Source organism: Schistocerca americana, chromosome 5 (assembly GCF_021461395.2).
Source record: "Schistocerca americana isolate TAMUIC-IGC-003095 chromosome 5, iqSchAmer2.1, whole genome shotgun sequence".
NCBI classification, from domain to species: domain Eukaryota; kingdom Metazoa; phylum Arthropoda; class Insecta; order Orthoptera; family Acrididae; genus Schistocerca; species Schistocerca americana.
The window spans coordinates 99,269,607-99,288,813 of NC_060123.1; the positions used below are offsets into that span (position 1 = coordinate 99,269,607).

At 41.2% G+C, this 19,207-nt stretch overlaps 1 protein-coding gene across 6 annotated transcripts in view; it reads right to left on the minus strand.

Annotated features, from left to right (window-relative positions):
- The window catches only part of LOC124615286 (E3 ubiquitin-protein ligase Nedd-4), a 211,034-nt gene that overhangs the window by 163,100 nt on the left and 28,727 nt on the right, over window positions 1–19,207 (minus strand). For 4 of the 6 annotated variants that reach the window (XM_047143053.1, XM_047143052.1, XM_047143057.1 and 1 more), the window contains exon 6: window positions 7,943–8,282. In XM_047143053.1, the coding sequence (XP_046999009.1) occupies window positions 7,943–8,282 (340 nt within the window). The remainder of the gene's footprint in view (window positions 1–7,942; window positions 8,283–19,207) is intronic. The other 2 variants (XM_047143055.1, XM_047143056.1) reach the window with 1 other exon arrangement.

Below are 19,207 nucleotides of genomic sequence, written 5' to 3' on the forward strand. Positions count from 1 at the left end.
CACTGTCTTAAAAATTACCACTGAATTTGAGTAACAAGTGTACACAAACAGGATATGAACCAGAACATCTGTGCACCGTATCAAAGAACTGCCCCATTAACTAACCCCCTTTTTTTTAAAAAAAAAAAGTAACTCTGTGAAAGTCAATGTTTAAATTCCCTGCAAACAAGCAGAAAACCTTTAACAAAATTAAAACACACAACCACAACTCAAAAACACACCAATAGTCCAAAAACTATATGAGAACATCACTTTTAGATGTACCTCTCAAATGTAACACAACATGAGGAATCATTCACTACCAAATAGTTGCATTGTTTACTTTTCTAAATTTTAATCCAGTTACAATCAAACTACATGTCTAAGATTTTTTCTTTTTTTGTGACTTAAAATAACTTCAAAATTATATTTTGAACAAGTTGCACACACTGAAATGACAGCAATCAATAACTAAGATGTTTTGAACCAACTTCACTTTTTCTGTGAGTAATGTTTCACATCCCATACACAGTAGCTGCATTAGAGTGTTTATTTGTGTTATGAATTCAAACTTATTACTTAAAATGATAACGAAGACAGAACAGCAAGATGTGATGCAATTACAAACCATATTAGCTGAAGTTGACACTATGTGTGTGTGTGTGTGTGTGTGTGTGTGTGTGTGTGTGAGGGAGGGGAGGGAGGGAGGGAGGGAGGGAGGAAGTACACTATCTCTCTGTATCTTTTGCCAATCTTTCAGTCTATGCTGCTCTTACTATTCCTGTGTCTTGTATCCCTGCACACCAGTATCACTGCAGCAGACTTCTTTCTGGCAATTATCTTTAACATGCTACTCTCATTGGATTTTTTTTCATAATGGTATTTCAGTTCATTCTTTGTGCGTCCATTATTTTTAACACACTTCTGTAGATGTATGACCCAAATGCTTCCAGTTTCTTCTTTTATTTCCTCGCTACTTATTTTGGTTTCCACATTATTTTATGCTGCAAATGATCAGGTCAACTGTTTATAGCTCATTGCTGATACTTCTGCCTGTAGGGGCAGTTGCACACTAAAGAACAAGAGGACTGAACTTTTATCTGCTCCTCCACCATCATTGGAAAGAGCTTTGTTACAATGACTGACTCCTACTGGAACACTTTCTGACTGCTGCTGTTGGTGATTTTTATTCAAAATCAAAGCAGTGGCTAGGATCAAACGTGGGAGCCAAAACATTTCGACGAATAGTCGAAAACTCTGCCTACACTACAATGACCAGCTTCTTTCATCACTACTGGTGGCCATGTAAGGGCTGCGTAGCATTGGAAGGGATCCTTCAACCTATCACCCAGCTCTACAGTCAACATTTTGGTAATGGAACAGTCTTTCAAGAAGAAGAAGAAGAAGAAGAAGATGATGATGGGAACACAACATGCCTACCTCATGAACACCCCCCTCCCCTCCCCCCCCCCTCCCCTGTAGATAGCAATCAAATAAATACAAAAACCTGTGGTACCTGCTAATCTGAATCCTATACAGTATGTCGGAACCAGTGGATACGTGTAATCTGTCTTCACAGCAAACCATTTCACAAACTGGATGACCTCAAGACAGGAAGGTGGGCTGAGGAGGGCACTTTTGAAGAATGGGATAGTCTTTAACAGCAATGGCTGTATATGTTGTTGACAGATTTCCCAGGAAGACCCAAGCATGTTACAATGTACAGGATGTAGGAACACAGTACTGATTACTAACAAGCAGCAGATTTTGATTTCACAGACGTGTAAAGATGTACATTTTCAGACAGAGTGACTTCATTTCAGTTACAGTTACAGTTTTGTTTTTATTTCTCAGTTAAGCTATTTTTAGCTTCAAACAATGGAAATATCAAACAATGGAAATAATTTTTATTACTCTTTTTTAGTTTCAATATCCTTATTCTTTTTAGTTTCAATATCCTTATTGAATTTAAGCCCATACACATCTGCAGGTATATTTTGGTGGTGCAAAATGTTTTCTGGGCAATTTAGATAAAGTGAGAACTATGTGATGGTGAATAAGAACTTGAAATTATTTGATCTTGAGAAAAATTATAAAGAAGGTACGTGACAAATATTTCTATGCTATGTCTCTATATAAATATTTAACCGTATGGAGCTGCTAGTCTCCCAATAGGCGCCTCCGCAGCTGGCCAATAGGGGAACACTAACCAGATATGGTGTGAACCGGGGAAATAAAATACCCGGGGTGGACCAAAACTAGCAGCTGCTGCCTTGTAGTGTGGTATTGGCTTATCAAAGGCTAAAGCAAGTAAACGTTGAGAAGAAATAACCACACAGAAGCCATAAAACATCTTGAGGCAACCTCTAGGACCCCAGGGGGTAAGTTTTCGGATGAATCCCTTGTGAAAGCCACGATGCACGAGTCTCATTGAGATTCTGGGGGAGAGACAGCATCACACACAAGACGAATCAGTGTGTGTGTATTCTGCACAATCAAAAACTCAGAACTAAATCAAAAACCTTTCTAGCAACTTTCAACATAAACTCACTCATACAAACTGGCAAGCTGAAAACCATCACCAAAGCCCTACACGAAAATCAGATTTCCATAATTGCCCTACAAGAAACAAGGTAACCAGGTGAAGAGATCTTTCTTTATCGTTTCTTCAAGACTGGAGCTCAAAAACAGATCCTCAATACAGCTGTGATGCTTGGAACCGCATCTGCCTGAGAACCGCAATCCTTAAATCGGTCACAAACTTTGAACCAGTGAATGACAGATTATCTAAACTGACAGTCAAACATGCCAACAAAACCTACATCTAGTAAATGTGCATACCCTACAAATGATAAAAAAGATCTGACCCAGAAGAAGTGGATAAGTTCTGGGACCTACTGGATAAAAACTACCTAAGATTCCTAAACATCATGTGAAACTCCTTATGGGTGACTGCAATGCTCAACACAACCGAGAACGAAAATACAAGAAAATTATAGGAAATTACCCTGCCCAGTAGAAAACTAACCAAAACGGCAAAAGTTTTGTATCACAACCTGCAGGTGATGTAGACCCACTTTTAACATCTACCCAGAAAGCAGACCACTTTGCAATCTCCCGTTTAAACCATTTGAGAGTTCCAAATAGACAAAGTCATGATCTCCAGGAGGAACAGCCCTGAAATTGTGAATGTCAAAGTAAAGAAAAACATAAATGTGGCTTCAGATCATTACACGTCCATAATTATATGCAAACCTTTACCCACAAACACCAAAAAGATTACCAAAAAAATTATATGCTTTGACAGTGATAAACTTTGAGAATGGGTCATGGAGTTACAAGAAAAGGTGAGACCAAATGACTGCAAACGACAGCAAAGAGCACCTCACTGAGGCTGCCCAAGAAATTGCAGAAATCAAAAGAAGCAAAAAGCATGCCTGGTGGAAAGACATGTGAGTCAGTCCTCAAGGAAAGGCTCAGTGCATGGAAACAATAGTACCCAACTAAATTGGAAACTGACACTGGGGAACCTACAAAATCCAACGTGCCCAAACAGCCAGGGCAATTAGAACTGAGAAGCATAAGTACGAAAAATCACTCTTTGAAAAGATAGAACAAAATTTTAGGAAGAATGAAACCAGAGAGTACTAAAGAGCCTTCACACACAAACTGACTGGTTACAAACTGCCATCACTATGCTTTCAGTGAAAGGACGATACACTGGTGACTTCAAATGGAGAAAATTGTCAGATTCTAGCAGGCTACTTTCGAGACCTACTGAACTGTAATTAACACCCAAGCCCTATTGAGACCAAAAAACCACTGTTCAGGTGCCCAGAGTCCAGACCACCTGATAAAGATGAAATCAAGCACCACATTGCCCATCTCAAAAGCAACAAAGCACCTGGAGAAGACTCAGTCATAGCAGAACTGTCGAAATATTCCCCAAAGGAATCACTTTAAATCTTACAAAAACAAACAGAAAAAAATGTGGACTGAGGAAACACTGCCCGAATATTTGGAAAACAGCCCTGATCCATCCCCTGCACAAGAAATGCAGCATGAAAGACGTTTAACAACTACCGAGGAATATTCCTGCTACCGGTAACCTATAAAATTCTCTCACTTGCCAGTCTGGAGCGTTTAGAAGCCCCACACTTCAAATAGGTACATAGCAAGGGGGCTTCATAAAAAGACGCTCAACAGACGAACAGATCTACAATCTTGAAACAATAATCAGGTATTATACTCTGGTCCAAACACAACATGTCAAGTCTTTGTGGACTTCAAGAAGGCATATGATTCCATAGAATGGGAGGTCCTGCTGAACATCCTAAATGAGTTCAGAGTTGACCTTAAACTGGAGGCATTAATTAGAGCTAACCTAACAGATACAGAATCCAAAGTACAATTCCTTGGATGTCTCTCGGATTCCTTTGATGCCAAAATAGGGGTCAGGCAATGTGATGGCCTGTCTCCAATGCTTTCCAACTGCGCCCTTGAAAAGATGATCAGAACCTGGCAGGAAACATTAATGCAAACCAACTATAGCCATTTGTGAATTGAAACGAAATCAAAGGGGATCGAAGTAGACTGCTTGGCTTTAGCCTATGACGTTGCCTTTCTGTCAAACGACGTAGACACTGCTAGAGTTCTAATCAAACGGTTAAAAGAAATCGCTGAACAAACTGGTCTGCAAATATCATTTGAGACAACAGAAGTCGTGACTAACATTAAAGACACCCCACCAGAACTCCATTCGAAATATCATCGCCCGGGTACACAAATTCAAGTACCTGGGTGAGATCTACATGAAAAATGGACAGGACAAGGAGCAGACATGCAAACTAGCAACAGCTTACCAAACATCCTGCATGATCTACAACAAGAAATGCCTTTCCCAGAACACTAAGACATGTCACTACGAAACAGTTTTGAAGCCAATAGTTTTGTATGCAGCCGAAACCTTACCCCTAAATGTTGATAAAAGACTCCTCGAAGAACTGGAGAAAGAGAGAGAAAGAGAGAGAGAGAGAGAGAGAGAGAGAGAGAGAGAGAGAGAGGTGCAAAATCATTAGAAGAATCCCAGGATCCAAGTACACGAATGGCACCCATCAAAACAGATCCAACAAGGAAGTCTACAGTAAAATAGAAAACATTACAGACATAATCCATAGAAGACGGGCACGATTTTATGGTCGCCTCAAACGAATTGACATAAACAGGTTAATCAAAAATATATTTCTCTTTTTGATTCAAAACCAAAAACTATGACGACATGGTTTAAAAACATCAAAGAAGGCCTCCAGATGCTACATATCAAACCCGAAGATGCTTTTGACAGCGTTCATTTCCAAAAGGAGATAGTGACAAATGGAATAACCCGAGACAAGCAACTGTGAAGAAGACACTGTGTCCTATCCCCACTCACATTCTGTGCAGCAAGACGTAACGTGGTCCAAGACCCCCCCCCCCCCCCCCCCAAAAAAAAAAAAAAAAAAAAAATAATAATTTAAGGAGTGAAGGTAACGATTAGCCCAATAGTAGCAATGCTCAGTCATCAAAGGACTTAGCTTACCTTAATAATGAAAAAAAAGAAAGAAAAAATGAACCATTACAGAATTTGTGGTCATTTAGAGCCTTCTATTGTAAAGTGGACAAAGTGTTTAGAGTAAGTTAACTGCAAAATCAAAACCAATGTTAAGAAGTGTGGCAGAGGCCCACTTTACCGCAGTTTTATTAAACCTGTGTCAAATGATGATAACAGAAATGAAATAAGATTTTAGTATAGGAACAGAATTTTGTAGGTAATAGACGCCTTTGTCAAAGTTCACGCAAACAACAGCTATTTTAGTAGCAGAACGACGAGGATGGACCATTGAACTTACAAGGGAACCTCCCCATCGCACCCCCCTCAGATTTTGTTATAAGTTGGCACAGTAGATAGGCCTTGAAAAACTGAACACAGATCAATCGAGAAAACAGGAAGAAGTTGTGTGGAACTATGAAAAAAATAAGCAAAATATACAAACTGAGTAGTCCATGCGCAACATAGGCAACATCCAGGACAATATGAGCTCAGGAGCGTCGTGGTCCCGTGGTTAGTGTGAGAAACTGCGGAACGAGAGGTCCTTGGTTCAAGTCTTTCCTCGAGTGAAAAGTTTACTTTCTTTATTTTCGCGAAGTTATGATCTGTACGTTCGTTCATTGACGTCTCTGTTCACTGTAATAAGTTTAGTGTTGGTGTTTTGCGACCGCACCGCAAAACTGTGCGATTAGTAGACAAGAGGACGTGCCTCTCCAATGGGAACCGAAAACATTCGATTGCAAGGTCTTAGGACAACCGATTCCTCCACAGGAAAACATGTCTGATATATTCTATACGACACTGGTGACAGCATGTGCGTCACATGATAGGAATATGTTGTCGGCCCGCCTAACTTGTACACTTGGCGAATGGGTATAAAGATTCTTCTACCTTGCCCGATTTAGGTTTTCTTGTGGATGTGATAATCACTCCCAAAAAAGTGACGGACAGATAATAATTGCCCGAAAATAAAATATTAAAGTTTTCATTTGAGGGAAGACTTGAACCAAGGACCTCTCGTTCCACAACTGCTCACGCTAACCACGGGACCACGGTGCTCCTGAGCTTACATTGTCCTTGATGTTGCCTATCTTGCACATGGACTACTCAGTTTGTATATTTTGCTTATTTTTTCCATAGTTCCACACAACTTCGTCCTGTTTTCTCGATTGATCTGTGTTCAGTTTTTCGAGGCCTACCCACTGTGCCAACTTATAACTAAATCTGAAGGGGGTGCAATGGGGAGGGTCCCTTGTTAGTAGCCAAACTATTTAGCACAAAATTAAGTATAAAGGTAATATAGATGACAGCGATGATTGTCAGGGAACAGAAAATTATTCTGCTTATTATCTGATGGTGAAAGTGAATTAGTAATACAAAAATTCTACTATCTAGGAAATAAGATCATACAAAATTACTAAAGCATGTAAGACACCAGAAGCCAACTAGTTCTGGTGAAGAAAGCTTCCTTCAACGAAAGATCACTAGTGATGAAATATGGGCATAAACCTGAGGAAGAAATTTTATCACAATTTTATGTGGAATCTGACTCTAGGAAGAAGAAGTCAAAACTGGAATTATTTGAAGAACGAAGGTTGTTTGTCCATCTTTTAGTTGGTTTCATTCCTTCATCTCTCCTCGACTTTTGCTAATGTATACATCTCTCTATATTTAGTGCAACTAACTCCTTAACTAAACACCTTGTTTTATATTTTCTGGCCTTCATCTGCCCTTGCAATTCTGGACCTGCTTGTGAAGTTGATTACCCTGTCAGAATTCTTAGATGTTCATCCAGACAGCTAGTAAATGTTCCCAATTCTCAGCAGTGCAGAGACTCAATACTTTGCACAGATCCACACTGCAGGTTTGTTTTTCCCTAGAAAGCAACTTTCCTAATGACGAAATCAGTATTTCTGACAGCTCCATAAAGTTTATCTCCACATCCCAGATCAAACAGCAACAACCAGAAGTACTTCTTTACTGAAACACATACTTAACCAATTATGGCCAACAATAAACTGCATACTCCATGCAAGACATTAGTCGTCATACTGTGTTATGTAATGGAGGCACATCTGAAGAGAGTATGACCGTAGAAATGAAACTTTATTCAAAACAAAGAAAGAAAAATAAGGAAAGAAAACAAAATTTAAAAGTGTTAGACTATTTATCACAGCAATGCACATCAGTTTTGACTGCAAAACTCTCACTGCTGTTGTACACACACCCTCAAAACAAGGAAACTTAAGCTTCAAGGCACAGAAGTTTTAGAAGCTCAGATTCTTTTTATATGTATCTGAAGTATTATGTTGGAGACTAACAATGATCACCAATTGTTTTTCGTGCCACAAAATATTTTTAATGAACATGGCCTACCTGCTGAACTGGTCTACCAGCCTCAAGTACTTCCCACTCTGAGTCTTGCCGCCGGAAAGATGGTGGACGTGATCTTCTAGGTGGTGGAGGAGGAGGCCGCGGTGGGGCTGGACGGGAAGGCATCATAGTTACCTGGGCAGGTGTTTCAGTTGGTGCTGACACAGAGTTTTCTGAATCCACCATCTCCCAATCACCATCTGGCTCTGCAGTTGGTGCAGTGCCTGACTGAGGTGTTCCCATCACTTCCTGACCAGCAGGGGACGGTGCAGTATTTGGTATGCCCGGCTCTCTGATATATGCAATATAGAGTTCCAAATGGCCTTTGACTCGGGATCTTGCACTGTAAAACATGAAAACATTGCAAACAGGAATTATTTGTTTAAAACTTACACAATTTCATAAAAGATGAGTAATGAAATATAGCCTACTCCCATGAAACCCTATAAGCATTTACTTCTTAATCACTAACTACCTGCAGCAGTAGTAGCATAACATACAACTGGAAGAACATAATTTGAATTTAAAAAATGAGGTATTTAAAAATAATATGAACACAGAGTTTATAAGCATTTACTTCTTAATCACCAACTACCTGCAGCAGTAGCAGCAGAACATACAACTGGAAGAACATAATTTGAATTTAAAAAATGAGGTATTTAAAAATAATATGAACACAGAGTTTATAAGCATTTACTTCTTAATCACCAACTACCTGCAGCAGTAGCAGCATAACATACAACTGGAAGAACATAATTTGAATTTAAAAAATGAGGTATTTAAAAATAATATAAACACAGAGTTTATCACACAAAGCAAACAGCATTCTAATATGAACATCAATCAAGATTATTGTGGCACAATGGTGATCTGCACAAATTTAGGATATCACAGTGGGAGATGGGGCAAGAGGGGGGCAGAGACAATTCAATAAAGCCTTTACCTGAAGTTCCTACCAGCTCTTTAGTAAAACATAAACCCGATGTTAATTCTATTTGTTCTTGGTGTGTGTGTGTGTGTGTGTGTGTGTGTGTGTGTGTGTGTGTGTGTGTGTGTGTGTGTAGGAGGAGGAGGAGGAGCATGCCCACGCCCACGCACACAAGCACACTTGACGGGACATACCCTCTGCCATGCACTTCACAGTGGTTTTCAGAGTATGTATGTAGATGTAGGTGTGACCTAAAACCACAGATCAAGATGCTCAGTTCACTACTCTCAAAACTTTCTCAACTGGGTCAGAATATGTACAGGTGCATCCCAGAAACTTAACAGTCACAATACAGCCTCTGACAACCCCCATCCACTGTACACTATCCAAGGGTATAAGCTAAACGCTGGCAGAGCTGTGCTCACAGCAGTCTGCTTCCAGTCTTGAGTGCTTCTTGAATCTCAGAACCTGTGATCAGTGTAACAAATTTGCTTCCTGATCATATGCGAAGAAGAGCCCCAAAGTCTGCTGTCAATATTATCATTTAACAGTCAGTCAGCCTGTGCCTGTGCCACTTGCAATATGTTTAGTCAAGATGGGAGCAGACTAATTCAGAATCACAGTTATTATTTCATGACCAGTTCTTGCAATTTGTAGATGACATAAGTTTCTACTCTGAAGGCATCAATATCAGCAAGGATCAAGAAGAAATATATGTTTTGTTTTATGTGACAAAGGAAGGGTTTGTTATAAACAAAATAAAAATCTGTGCAAAAATGCAAAAATTGGAATGTAGCCTCAGTGGAGAAGCATAGCTGAATTGTGTGGGGGCTGTGAAACCTCTGGGTTTTATGATGGAGGACAGCCAATTGCTTGGCAAGAGAACAATGCATATGTGTGGGGCAAATTGTCATGAATCGTGTACTTCCGGAGAAAACAAACATTTGATAACTGATCAGTATATGCTAATGGTATACTATTTACTGTATCACTGTCATATCAATTACGGCCTGCTACTGTGGGATCACTCTACAGGGTGCAAGAAAGCACTGTTACGAAAAAATAGTCTTCAACTGTCCCATGTATGTGAAGGAAAATCATGAAACATTCAGCAACAGGAGTGATATCCACAGCTGTAACACATGCAATAAGGAAAACCAACAAGCCAAGCTATCGACTCCACATGACACAGGAGAGAGCAGTCATAAATACTGAAATGCAGTCCTTGGAACTGATGAAATTTCAAGGAAAACTGTCACACAATCTACCCAAACACCACTGTTCTGGCATATGCCTTCACGAGCACAATGGTTGGCACTAGGAAACATTGTATAGCTGGCACTGAACTGGGCACGCCTATGACAAGAGAAGACCAAGACTCCCCCTGGGTAGCGTGCATATAGACCGCCGCCACAGACTAAGCTCTCTCAATCTCAGTACATCACATCAGGATTCAGTTCGCACTACACCTCCGTACTTAGCTAGCTGTGACGGAACATTAGTCATTGTGTACTATTGTGATTTGGATACGGACAAGATTCAAGAATTAGTACATGTTATTTGAATGCTGTTAACCACAGAACTTCATATTGGACATCACTGAAGTTCAGTACTCAACTGGTTCCTGTAATAAAGTGTATTTTAACCACATGTGCATTTTGTGTTGTAGTGACAGGAAACCAGCCACCCACCTATCATAACCCCCTTCTCCTCATCCAGCAAGGAACGACAAAACATTACAAGAGGGCACAGCCACAAAAAAGTGGCAACAAATCTGATCAACATGTTTTGTTTGCTTTTCTTGTGTTCTAGGCTGGTGCAGGGAGCTGAAGTTACAGTGATTCTATAGACTCATTTGTTCTTGTTGTTGCACATATTACAGGATGGGAGCTGCAGAATCACTCTCTCTCTCTCTCTCTCTCTCTCTCTCTCTCTCTCTCTCTCTCTCTCTCTCCTCAGAGGCTTTGTACATTGCTTTTCTAATTGTCTTTTCCTATTTTGCTGTAATTTGTTGGCATTAGAATGGCTACCTCGCCACCTCAACCCCCTGCCCTGGATCAAATATCTCTCCCAGTGCCAGGCCCACTGTCCAGTCTATTGAATTCAAGGTACTGCGAAATATCATTATTTCCTGTCCATCATGGGAGCCTGTGTTTCACCTAATTCAAAAATTCTTCTCTACATTGTCTCCTAACGCACTCTCCTATGATGAAGTAGTAGGTGCATTAAGTCAGTATTATGGACAGCAGATTCAGCTCAAGAGAGCCATATTTCAGTTCTTTTGCCTTAAGAAAAAGCTGCAGAAGATGTACCATCAGTGGAATACCGACTTTCAGGGTCTCACTAGAAAGCATAAATTCAAGTATCGCCGTGTCAACACTTATAGTGACATGACGATCCATGATGCAATCACATAAAATGATAGCAGAATTAGAGAGCAGATTCGCAAGTACTCTGACCCTTCGCTCTATCAAGTGTTGCAAATATTAGTACAATACGATTCTGGTGCCATAGCTGCCGATAAATGTGATCAGGTTCCGATTTGTTATGTCAAGTTGCCTCCTGCCCGCAACCGCCCCACCCAGCTGCCACAATGAGCATGGACACAGATGCGCAGACAACCAAGTAAAAAAGTAGCCAAATCTAGTGAAGTCTTGTCCTCACTGTTTTGCTCATCATATGTGACAAGATTGCCAGTCGTGTAACATGACATGTTACTCATGTGGAAAGAAAGGTCATGTCTAAGCAGTTTGCTAGCAACGACAAAAGAGCGCCAATTATGCCCACTCTCACAACAACAGGTCTCATGCACATTCTGTGAATGCACTTTTTCCAAAACCAACTCCAGTTTCTAGCGGTAATACATGTAAGGTTGTGCCCTGATCTTTCCCCAGAGCAGTGACACACCATTCAAGCAAACTACTTGCTGGTTGTAGTGTTGCCTTTCAACTGGACACAGGTGCTTCCAAAACTCTGCTTCATCATGCCATGTATGAATGGTTAGGCTCACCAGTGCCTGCATACCCGCCATTTTTCAATGTTACTTGGAACAGCTGACTGTTTAATTCCCATTCTGTTTGAACTATCTTGACGATACTGTTGTCTCAGGTCATACGCCAATTTGCATACCCTTTTTCAGGTGTTGTCAGATGCAGGACTCAAGTGTCCTCTTGAGACGTGTGACTAGACAGAACCACAGTACTTTAAATCATGTGGTCAGTCAGGGTGTGCTCCCCCTCCAATCTCTTTTGCTTGCAATCCGTGACCTGCCTATTCCTCGCAATGCACCTGAACTGCAGTCAGTGCTAGGCAAGTTGACCTACTACATTTGTTTCATTCCAAACACTTCACAGATCACATCGCTTGCGTTGGAAAAATGTGCCTTTCATGTGGACCAAAGAGTGTCACAATGCATTTCAGAAATTCAAAAAACTGTTGCACAAGACAAATCTATTGCCTTTGCCTCAAAGTTGTTCACTCATATTCAGTGCAATTATTCACAAATTGAAAAAGGAGCTCTCGCTATTATGTATGGTTTGACAAAATTCCATCACTATCTGTTTGGTCACATGTTCTATTTAATGATTGATCCCAAGTCTTTGAAGCCCTTGTTTCATCCCTCAAAGCCAGTTGTTACATGTACCGCTCAAAAATTGCAATGTTGGGCTTTGCTTCTATCCCAATATCAGTACGAAATTGTGTACATATCTACAGCAAAAGAATGGCAATGCTGGCACCCTTTCTTACCTTCTGATCGGCCCTGAGTCTGATTTTGATTCCTCTGATGCATCTTGTTGCCAGATCAATGCGTAGAACTCTGAATTGCTGCAATTTTTCCATTGAATTACAGAAAAATTGTACAGGCTGTGGAAGCAGACCCTGATTTGAAAATTCTGTTGCATTACATTTGCACGTCCTGGCCTCGCTCATTGAACAGTATTCAGACATCAGTAGTGTGCTGATACTTTGTTCATTGGCATAACCTTTCAGTACAACAAGGTATGACCTAACTAAAATGGGTTGTATGAATAAAAACGAGAACATTCTCCAGAGTTGATACTCAGAGCAAAAGAACATTCTCAAAGAAAGTTCTCAGTTTCGTATGAATAAAAACTAGGAAGCATAATCTCTGATCCTGGAGTACTTTCTCTCTACCTCCCCTCCTTACTAAGTTCTCAGCAAAGAGATTAAAATCCAACACCTTTGGTTCTCAGTTTGTTTCGTTTGCGTGTGTTTTGTGTTAGGGAAAGTTTTCTCAAGTTATTTCTGTGCCGAAATGGAAGACTCAGAATTAGCCTTTGTCAACATTATTAAAAATTACCCCGCAATCATCAGTAAATCCGGCCGCAAGAAGAGAGAAAGCGGATTGTATTAAAGAAATACAACACCGTTATATGGTTAATTTCGGGAAAGAAATAACGGACGGGCAGATAATGAAGAAGCTGCACAACATGAAATCCCGTATCAAGGCGAAAACGGATGTGAATAAGACGGGAAACATTAAGATTTCCCTGAAAAATTGGGAGCAGATATTTTTAAAGTTTTTGGACGGAGATGACTGCAACCCAAATATCACAGAGTTCCTGGTAAGTCCCATACTTTACGATTTTTTAATTACACGCTTAATGCTTTGAAATTGTGATTCAGACAAATACGTATTTTTAAAATGTGAAAATGAAACAATGTTTGGTAAATTTCGTCTACTATATCACCACTTTTCAGTAAAAGTATCACAGTGTACTATGCATGAAATTGGATGAACCTCTCCTACATTTCTGCGTAAACCTGTTCGGTATATTTACTAACTAGAAACTGAATCCTGACACACTACTATTACTTTTCTTTTTTTTTTAATTTTCATTAGGAGCTTGTGGTGGTTCCACCTCTGTCATCACTTCACCAAGGAATTCGGAGGTAGCTGACACAGACTGCACGTATGAACAAGAGTCAATTTTGCAGCTACCACTAATTGTTCCAGCCGACCATATGGATCTCGTGGGCCCCGAAGTCGTCATACCTTCACAATCGCCTGCTTCGGGGCATGAGAGTGTGCATAAACGTCGGAGATTAAGCATGGAAACAGATGAGACAAGTAATTTGTCTACTCCAGAGCTGCAAAGGCTGGTGCTATTGTATCAATTGGACATACTCAAACGAAAGCAGCAGAAATTGATGTGCAAAGAAGATAAGCAATAAAACAAATTGTTTAGCGTCTTATTTACATAACGAATTTTATTAATAAAAACATCTTTTTAAAGTGAATGTTCATTTTCATTCCTCTTTTACCAAATTCCATGTTCTCTTACAAAATTTATTCAGTACAAATGTCTTTTCAATGAAACAATAAGAGTAATATAATCCAATCTGAAATGTTAAAAAAGTGTATGCACTTATATTGTTGTATCTGGCCAGTATCTTCACCACATCATTGAAACAATTTCTGGTAAAGTAAAGCAAAAAGAGTAACTTGTTTTACTGTAGCATCTGGCAAATACCTTCACCACTAATTTCTGGTAAAGTAAAGCAAAGAGAGTAACTTGTTTGTATTTTAAATGCTGCAGGTTAGACAGTTGTGAACTTCTTCACTGTAGCATGTGGCAAATACCTTCACCACATCCTTGGAACAATTTTGGTAAAGTAAAATAAAAACTTGTGCCATCAATCTGCTGAAGTTACAGTACAGAAATTACATTAAGGTTCCAGCAGTTAATGTTAACCTGTTGTGTCCAAAGCTATTTACAGTAGTATCTCTGTTCCAGTTTGAATAGTTACATGTTAAACAATTTTTGTTGAAAGTAAAATCGATGATTTAAAAAAAACACTAAACAGCATTTTATTACGTAACATGAGAGCACTGTGCTTTATTTTCAAGGGGAAATAATTACTGTAATTACAAAAAATATCAAATTGGGTTTAATTATTCAATGTTTGGGCAGACACCCATACATTACAGTTGTCATATTACATTTACAATTTCCCGTCTCCTATTTGTTCCACGTACACGTACGTTTGCTGCTTCCTCTTCTCCCAGTACTGGAAGATTGTTGTCGTCATCACTAGGTGCCTCAAAATCCTCATCCCCTACATGTTTTGCTACGTTGTGCAAAACAAAACAGGCTACTATCACACTGGGGATTTTTGTTTGGGCAAGCCTTATTTTATTTTGCAGAATTGGGAAACGCCTTTTCACCTGTCCAAAGCACCGTTCGATTATCACCCTTTCCTTAGAGTGAAGTCTGTTGTATGCCCTCTCATCAGGTGTTTCTGGTTTTTGAAATGGTGTCATTAACCACGGTGCAATGCCATATCCTTCGTCTCCTAAAATTAGGGCATTGCACTGGTTCTCACGCAATATACGATAGACATCGGAGTTTCTCCATATCCTAGCGTCATGTACAGACCCTGGTCATGAAGCATCAACACTCTTAAACATTTCACTGTTGTCACACAACGCCTGCACGTTTATAGATGGAAAGCCCTTTCAATTGACGTATTCGTCTCCATGTGAAGAAGGTTTCATTATAGGTATGTGAGTGCAGTCTAGGGCCCCTACCGCACATGGAAACTTGTATCTCGATTGCCATTTAACTTTCGCTGTTTCTAGTTCGTTAATATTTCTCGGAAATCTGATCCACAACGATGCTTTCCTGTTGACCTGTTGCAGAACATACGAAAATGTTAGTGATACTGTAGTCTGGTGTACTCCCGAATCTTCTCCTACACCTATCTGAAAGCCTGGATCCGCTAAATAGCCCAAAGATGTTTTTATTTTGCATTCATTGGAAAGGGCGCCTCCTCTTCTTTCGTTATTTTCCGGAAGAAAGTGATTCGCCAGCCAATTAATGTTTTGACTGTTAAATCTATACAAACTTCTACAGTTCCTTTCTTCTGTGTTCCTGCGTACTACGTATATCTTTTTTTGCCTTTCAAGAAACATAAATTCCGCCATTTTCGCTAAAAACACTCGGTAACGCTTAATCACAACACAACACAACTCACTCAGCTCGAAGTATGCTATGGAGCTCACTCACAAAAACAGAGACTGTTCTCCGCTTGTGAGAAACTCCTCTGGCTTTATTCATACGAAATTGGAGAATATACTTTGCTTTGAGCAACTTCCCCCACCCTTCAACCCACACTGAGAACATACTCGGGTGAAGTGTATTCTCAGACTCGCTTTATTCATGCCAACCAGAGAACTTTCTCTGAACATCTGAGTATAAAGTATATTCTCTGTTTTATTCATACGACTCAATCTATAGTGGACAATCATGTGTGCTCATTCCCACAGTGCTGCAAAAGTGTGTGTTACAACTGCTTCACCAAAGGCATTGGGGAATTGTTTGCACTGAACAGTTAGTGTGCCGGCACTATACTTGGCAGGGCATGGATGCCCACATTGAACAAATGTCTTCGCAGTGTCACGCATGTGCAGAAAACCAGATCCACTCTGCCGCAGACATTCTCAACTTGACCTACCTAAGACTCAATCGCCATGGCAACGAGTGCACACTGACTTTGCAGGACCACTCTGGAGTACTTGTTGGCTTGTTGTAGTAGATTCTTTTAGCAAGTTTCCACTTGCTGCACCTATGAACTAAACCACGTCACATAGCACCAGTCAAGTGCTGCCCTCAATTTTTTTCAATGTTACGGACAATGGCCCTCAGTTCAAGTCACATGACTGCCATTTTGTTCACAAAATTTTTCATTTGTCATCTAACAAGTGCTCTGTTTCACCCCCAATCCAATGGAGAAGCAGAATGCTTTGTATGCACTTTTAAAAACAGATGGCCAAGCTTCACACCTCCCACACATAGGAAAAGGCATTGCAACTCTTTCTCACCTCCTATTGCTCCCAGTGATGTGACAGTGTCACTGGTGGAACTTCTGCATGGCCACCACCATCAGATGCTGCTTCACTTGCTCCACCCACTGCAGCATCCAGTGCTGCCAATTGTCTGCAAGTACCGCTTTGCAGCACATGATCTTGTTCTTTATAGGGTTTTTGGCCGACATCAGCACTGGGAGTGAGGCAAGTTCCAGAAACGCACTGGCACATATATGTATCTAAGTGCAGGTCCTGATGGTTTGCAGCACTGCCACCAGCATCAAATTCATAATTGCTGTTTGCCATGTGATTCTGCTGCTTTTCTTCCCCCAGATTCACTGTCTCAAGGGATCACGCAGCCTTTGTAGCTGCCCGCTGGGCACCCCAGGACGAGCCAATGGATGTTACGCTCTCCATCCCAATGGACGTGGACCCACTATCGCTGTCCTGTCGTCACCCAAGGAGATGCCCCCATGACTGGACATATATGCAAGAGCAGTGTTTTTAGGAGGGCATTCCTCTGCTCTTGCAAGCCAGACGGCAGACGGCAGGGTACTGCTGTGAGTATGCCGCCTTTCGCAGCTACGGTTCCCGCCTCATCTCTACGTCCAGCTTCCTGCCTTCCCACACTGTAGCTAGTTTACATCTCCAGTACATGACAATGGTGCGTTTTTTTTTTTTTTTTTTTTTTTTTTTTTTTTTTTTTTTTGTGGTGGTGGTGGGGGGGGGGGGGGGGGGGGAGGAGGTTGCGGCAATGTTGCAATGTTCTGGTGAAAGCCTTCATCAGCACACCAGTACGCACTTGGAAACATTGTATAGCAGGCAATGAACTAGGGCACCTATGACAAGAGAAGATCAAGACACGCCCCAGGCTACACGCCGATAATGTCCCTTGGGTAGCATGCATATAGGCCACTGCCACCAACCAAGCTCTCTCAGCATCTTAATCTCAGTACCTCAGTACATCGCATCAGGACTCAGTTCGCATTGCATCTCAATACGATGGACTGTGCTCTAGTCCTCCATAGTGACAGTCATCACCTCGCACCTTAGCTAGCTGTGAGGGAATGTTAGTCATTGTATATAGTTTTTTTTTTTGGTGCAAAACATCTAAGGTCATAAGTGCCCAGTATAGAACCATAGAATGCTGGGACTGCAAGGGTAAAAAAACTATTTTGAGGTCCAATACAGAAAGGAAGAAGAAAAAAATCTAAAGCATCAAGACATTATGGAAGAGTATCTAAAAAATGTCGACAAGACACCAGAGTTACCACGTAGAAATCAAATCTCTTCCGTCATATTACTGCTTTTTAAAACGTGAGCCACAGCTCGCACGTCATCCGCTAAAATGTCTGGCAAAACGGGCAGCAGCCAGGCCCTGAGAAGTAAGTGGCTAAAAAAGGGGCAGAGTATCATGAAATGTTTGACTGTTAATGGCTGGCTATAGAAAGGACAGACGGGTGCAGTGTCACCACTCAACAAGTGACGACGGCTAAAGCGGCATTGCCCTTTTCGCAACCAAGCTAACATTACTTCCTCACGGCAAGACGGCCGGGAGGAAGTTGACCAGGCTTTTGGGAGAGGTTTGACTTCCCTATGTTTGTTCCCATGAAGGGAGCACCAATGGTCATGCCAAAGTGATGTGATATGCCAATAGAGAAAATTACGAATATCTTGAGAAGGCACAGAGTAAGAGGCAGGCCGACCGAGATGATAGACTGTGGCCTTGGCTGCAGCATCAGCAGCGTCATTCCCAGGCACACCAACATAGCCAGGAACCCACATGAATATCACTTGGGCTCTCCCAGACAAGAACAAATGGAGACAGTCCTGGATCCGCTGAACGACAGGGTGGACTGGACCTGGATCATCCAGACTCCGAAGGGCACTGGGGGAGTCAGAGCAGATCACACAGCAAGTGAGCTGGTACCTCCAGACGTAGTGAACAGCCTGACAGAGGGCAAAACGCTCTGCGGTAAAAATTGTGCACTGGTTGAGAAGCCGCTACTGAAACATCATCCCCAACAACAAAAGCACAGCCAACACCGTGGGTGGACATGGAACCATCAGTGTACAAAAATATGCTATTGGCAAGTCGTGAGCAAAGTTCAAGAAATTTGAAGCGATGGGTCAGCTCGGGAGTTGAATCCATCGGGAACGAGCTGAGGTCAAAATGAACACAAACCTGTGTCTGAAGCCAAGGTGGTGAAGGACTCTCACCCTTTCGGGAAGTGGCATGAAATGAGAACTGCAGCTGAAGAAGCAGGTGACTAAAGCGGACGCCAGGAGGCCGCAGAGAAGAAACGTTCATCTCATATTGGCGGTCAAGAATGTCATCAAAAAAAGGGTCAAAGGTTGGGTGGCCTGGCATGGAAGAAAGCCGACATGCATACCCACTGAGTAGGATGTTGCGCCGGTATCACAGCGGTAGTTCACCGGCTTCTGCGTATAGACTCTGAACTGGGCTAGTACGGAAGGCATCAGTGGCGAGATGGATCCCTAAATAGTG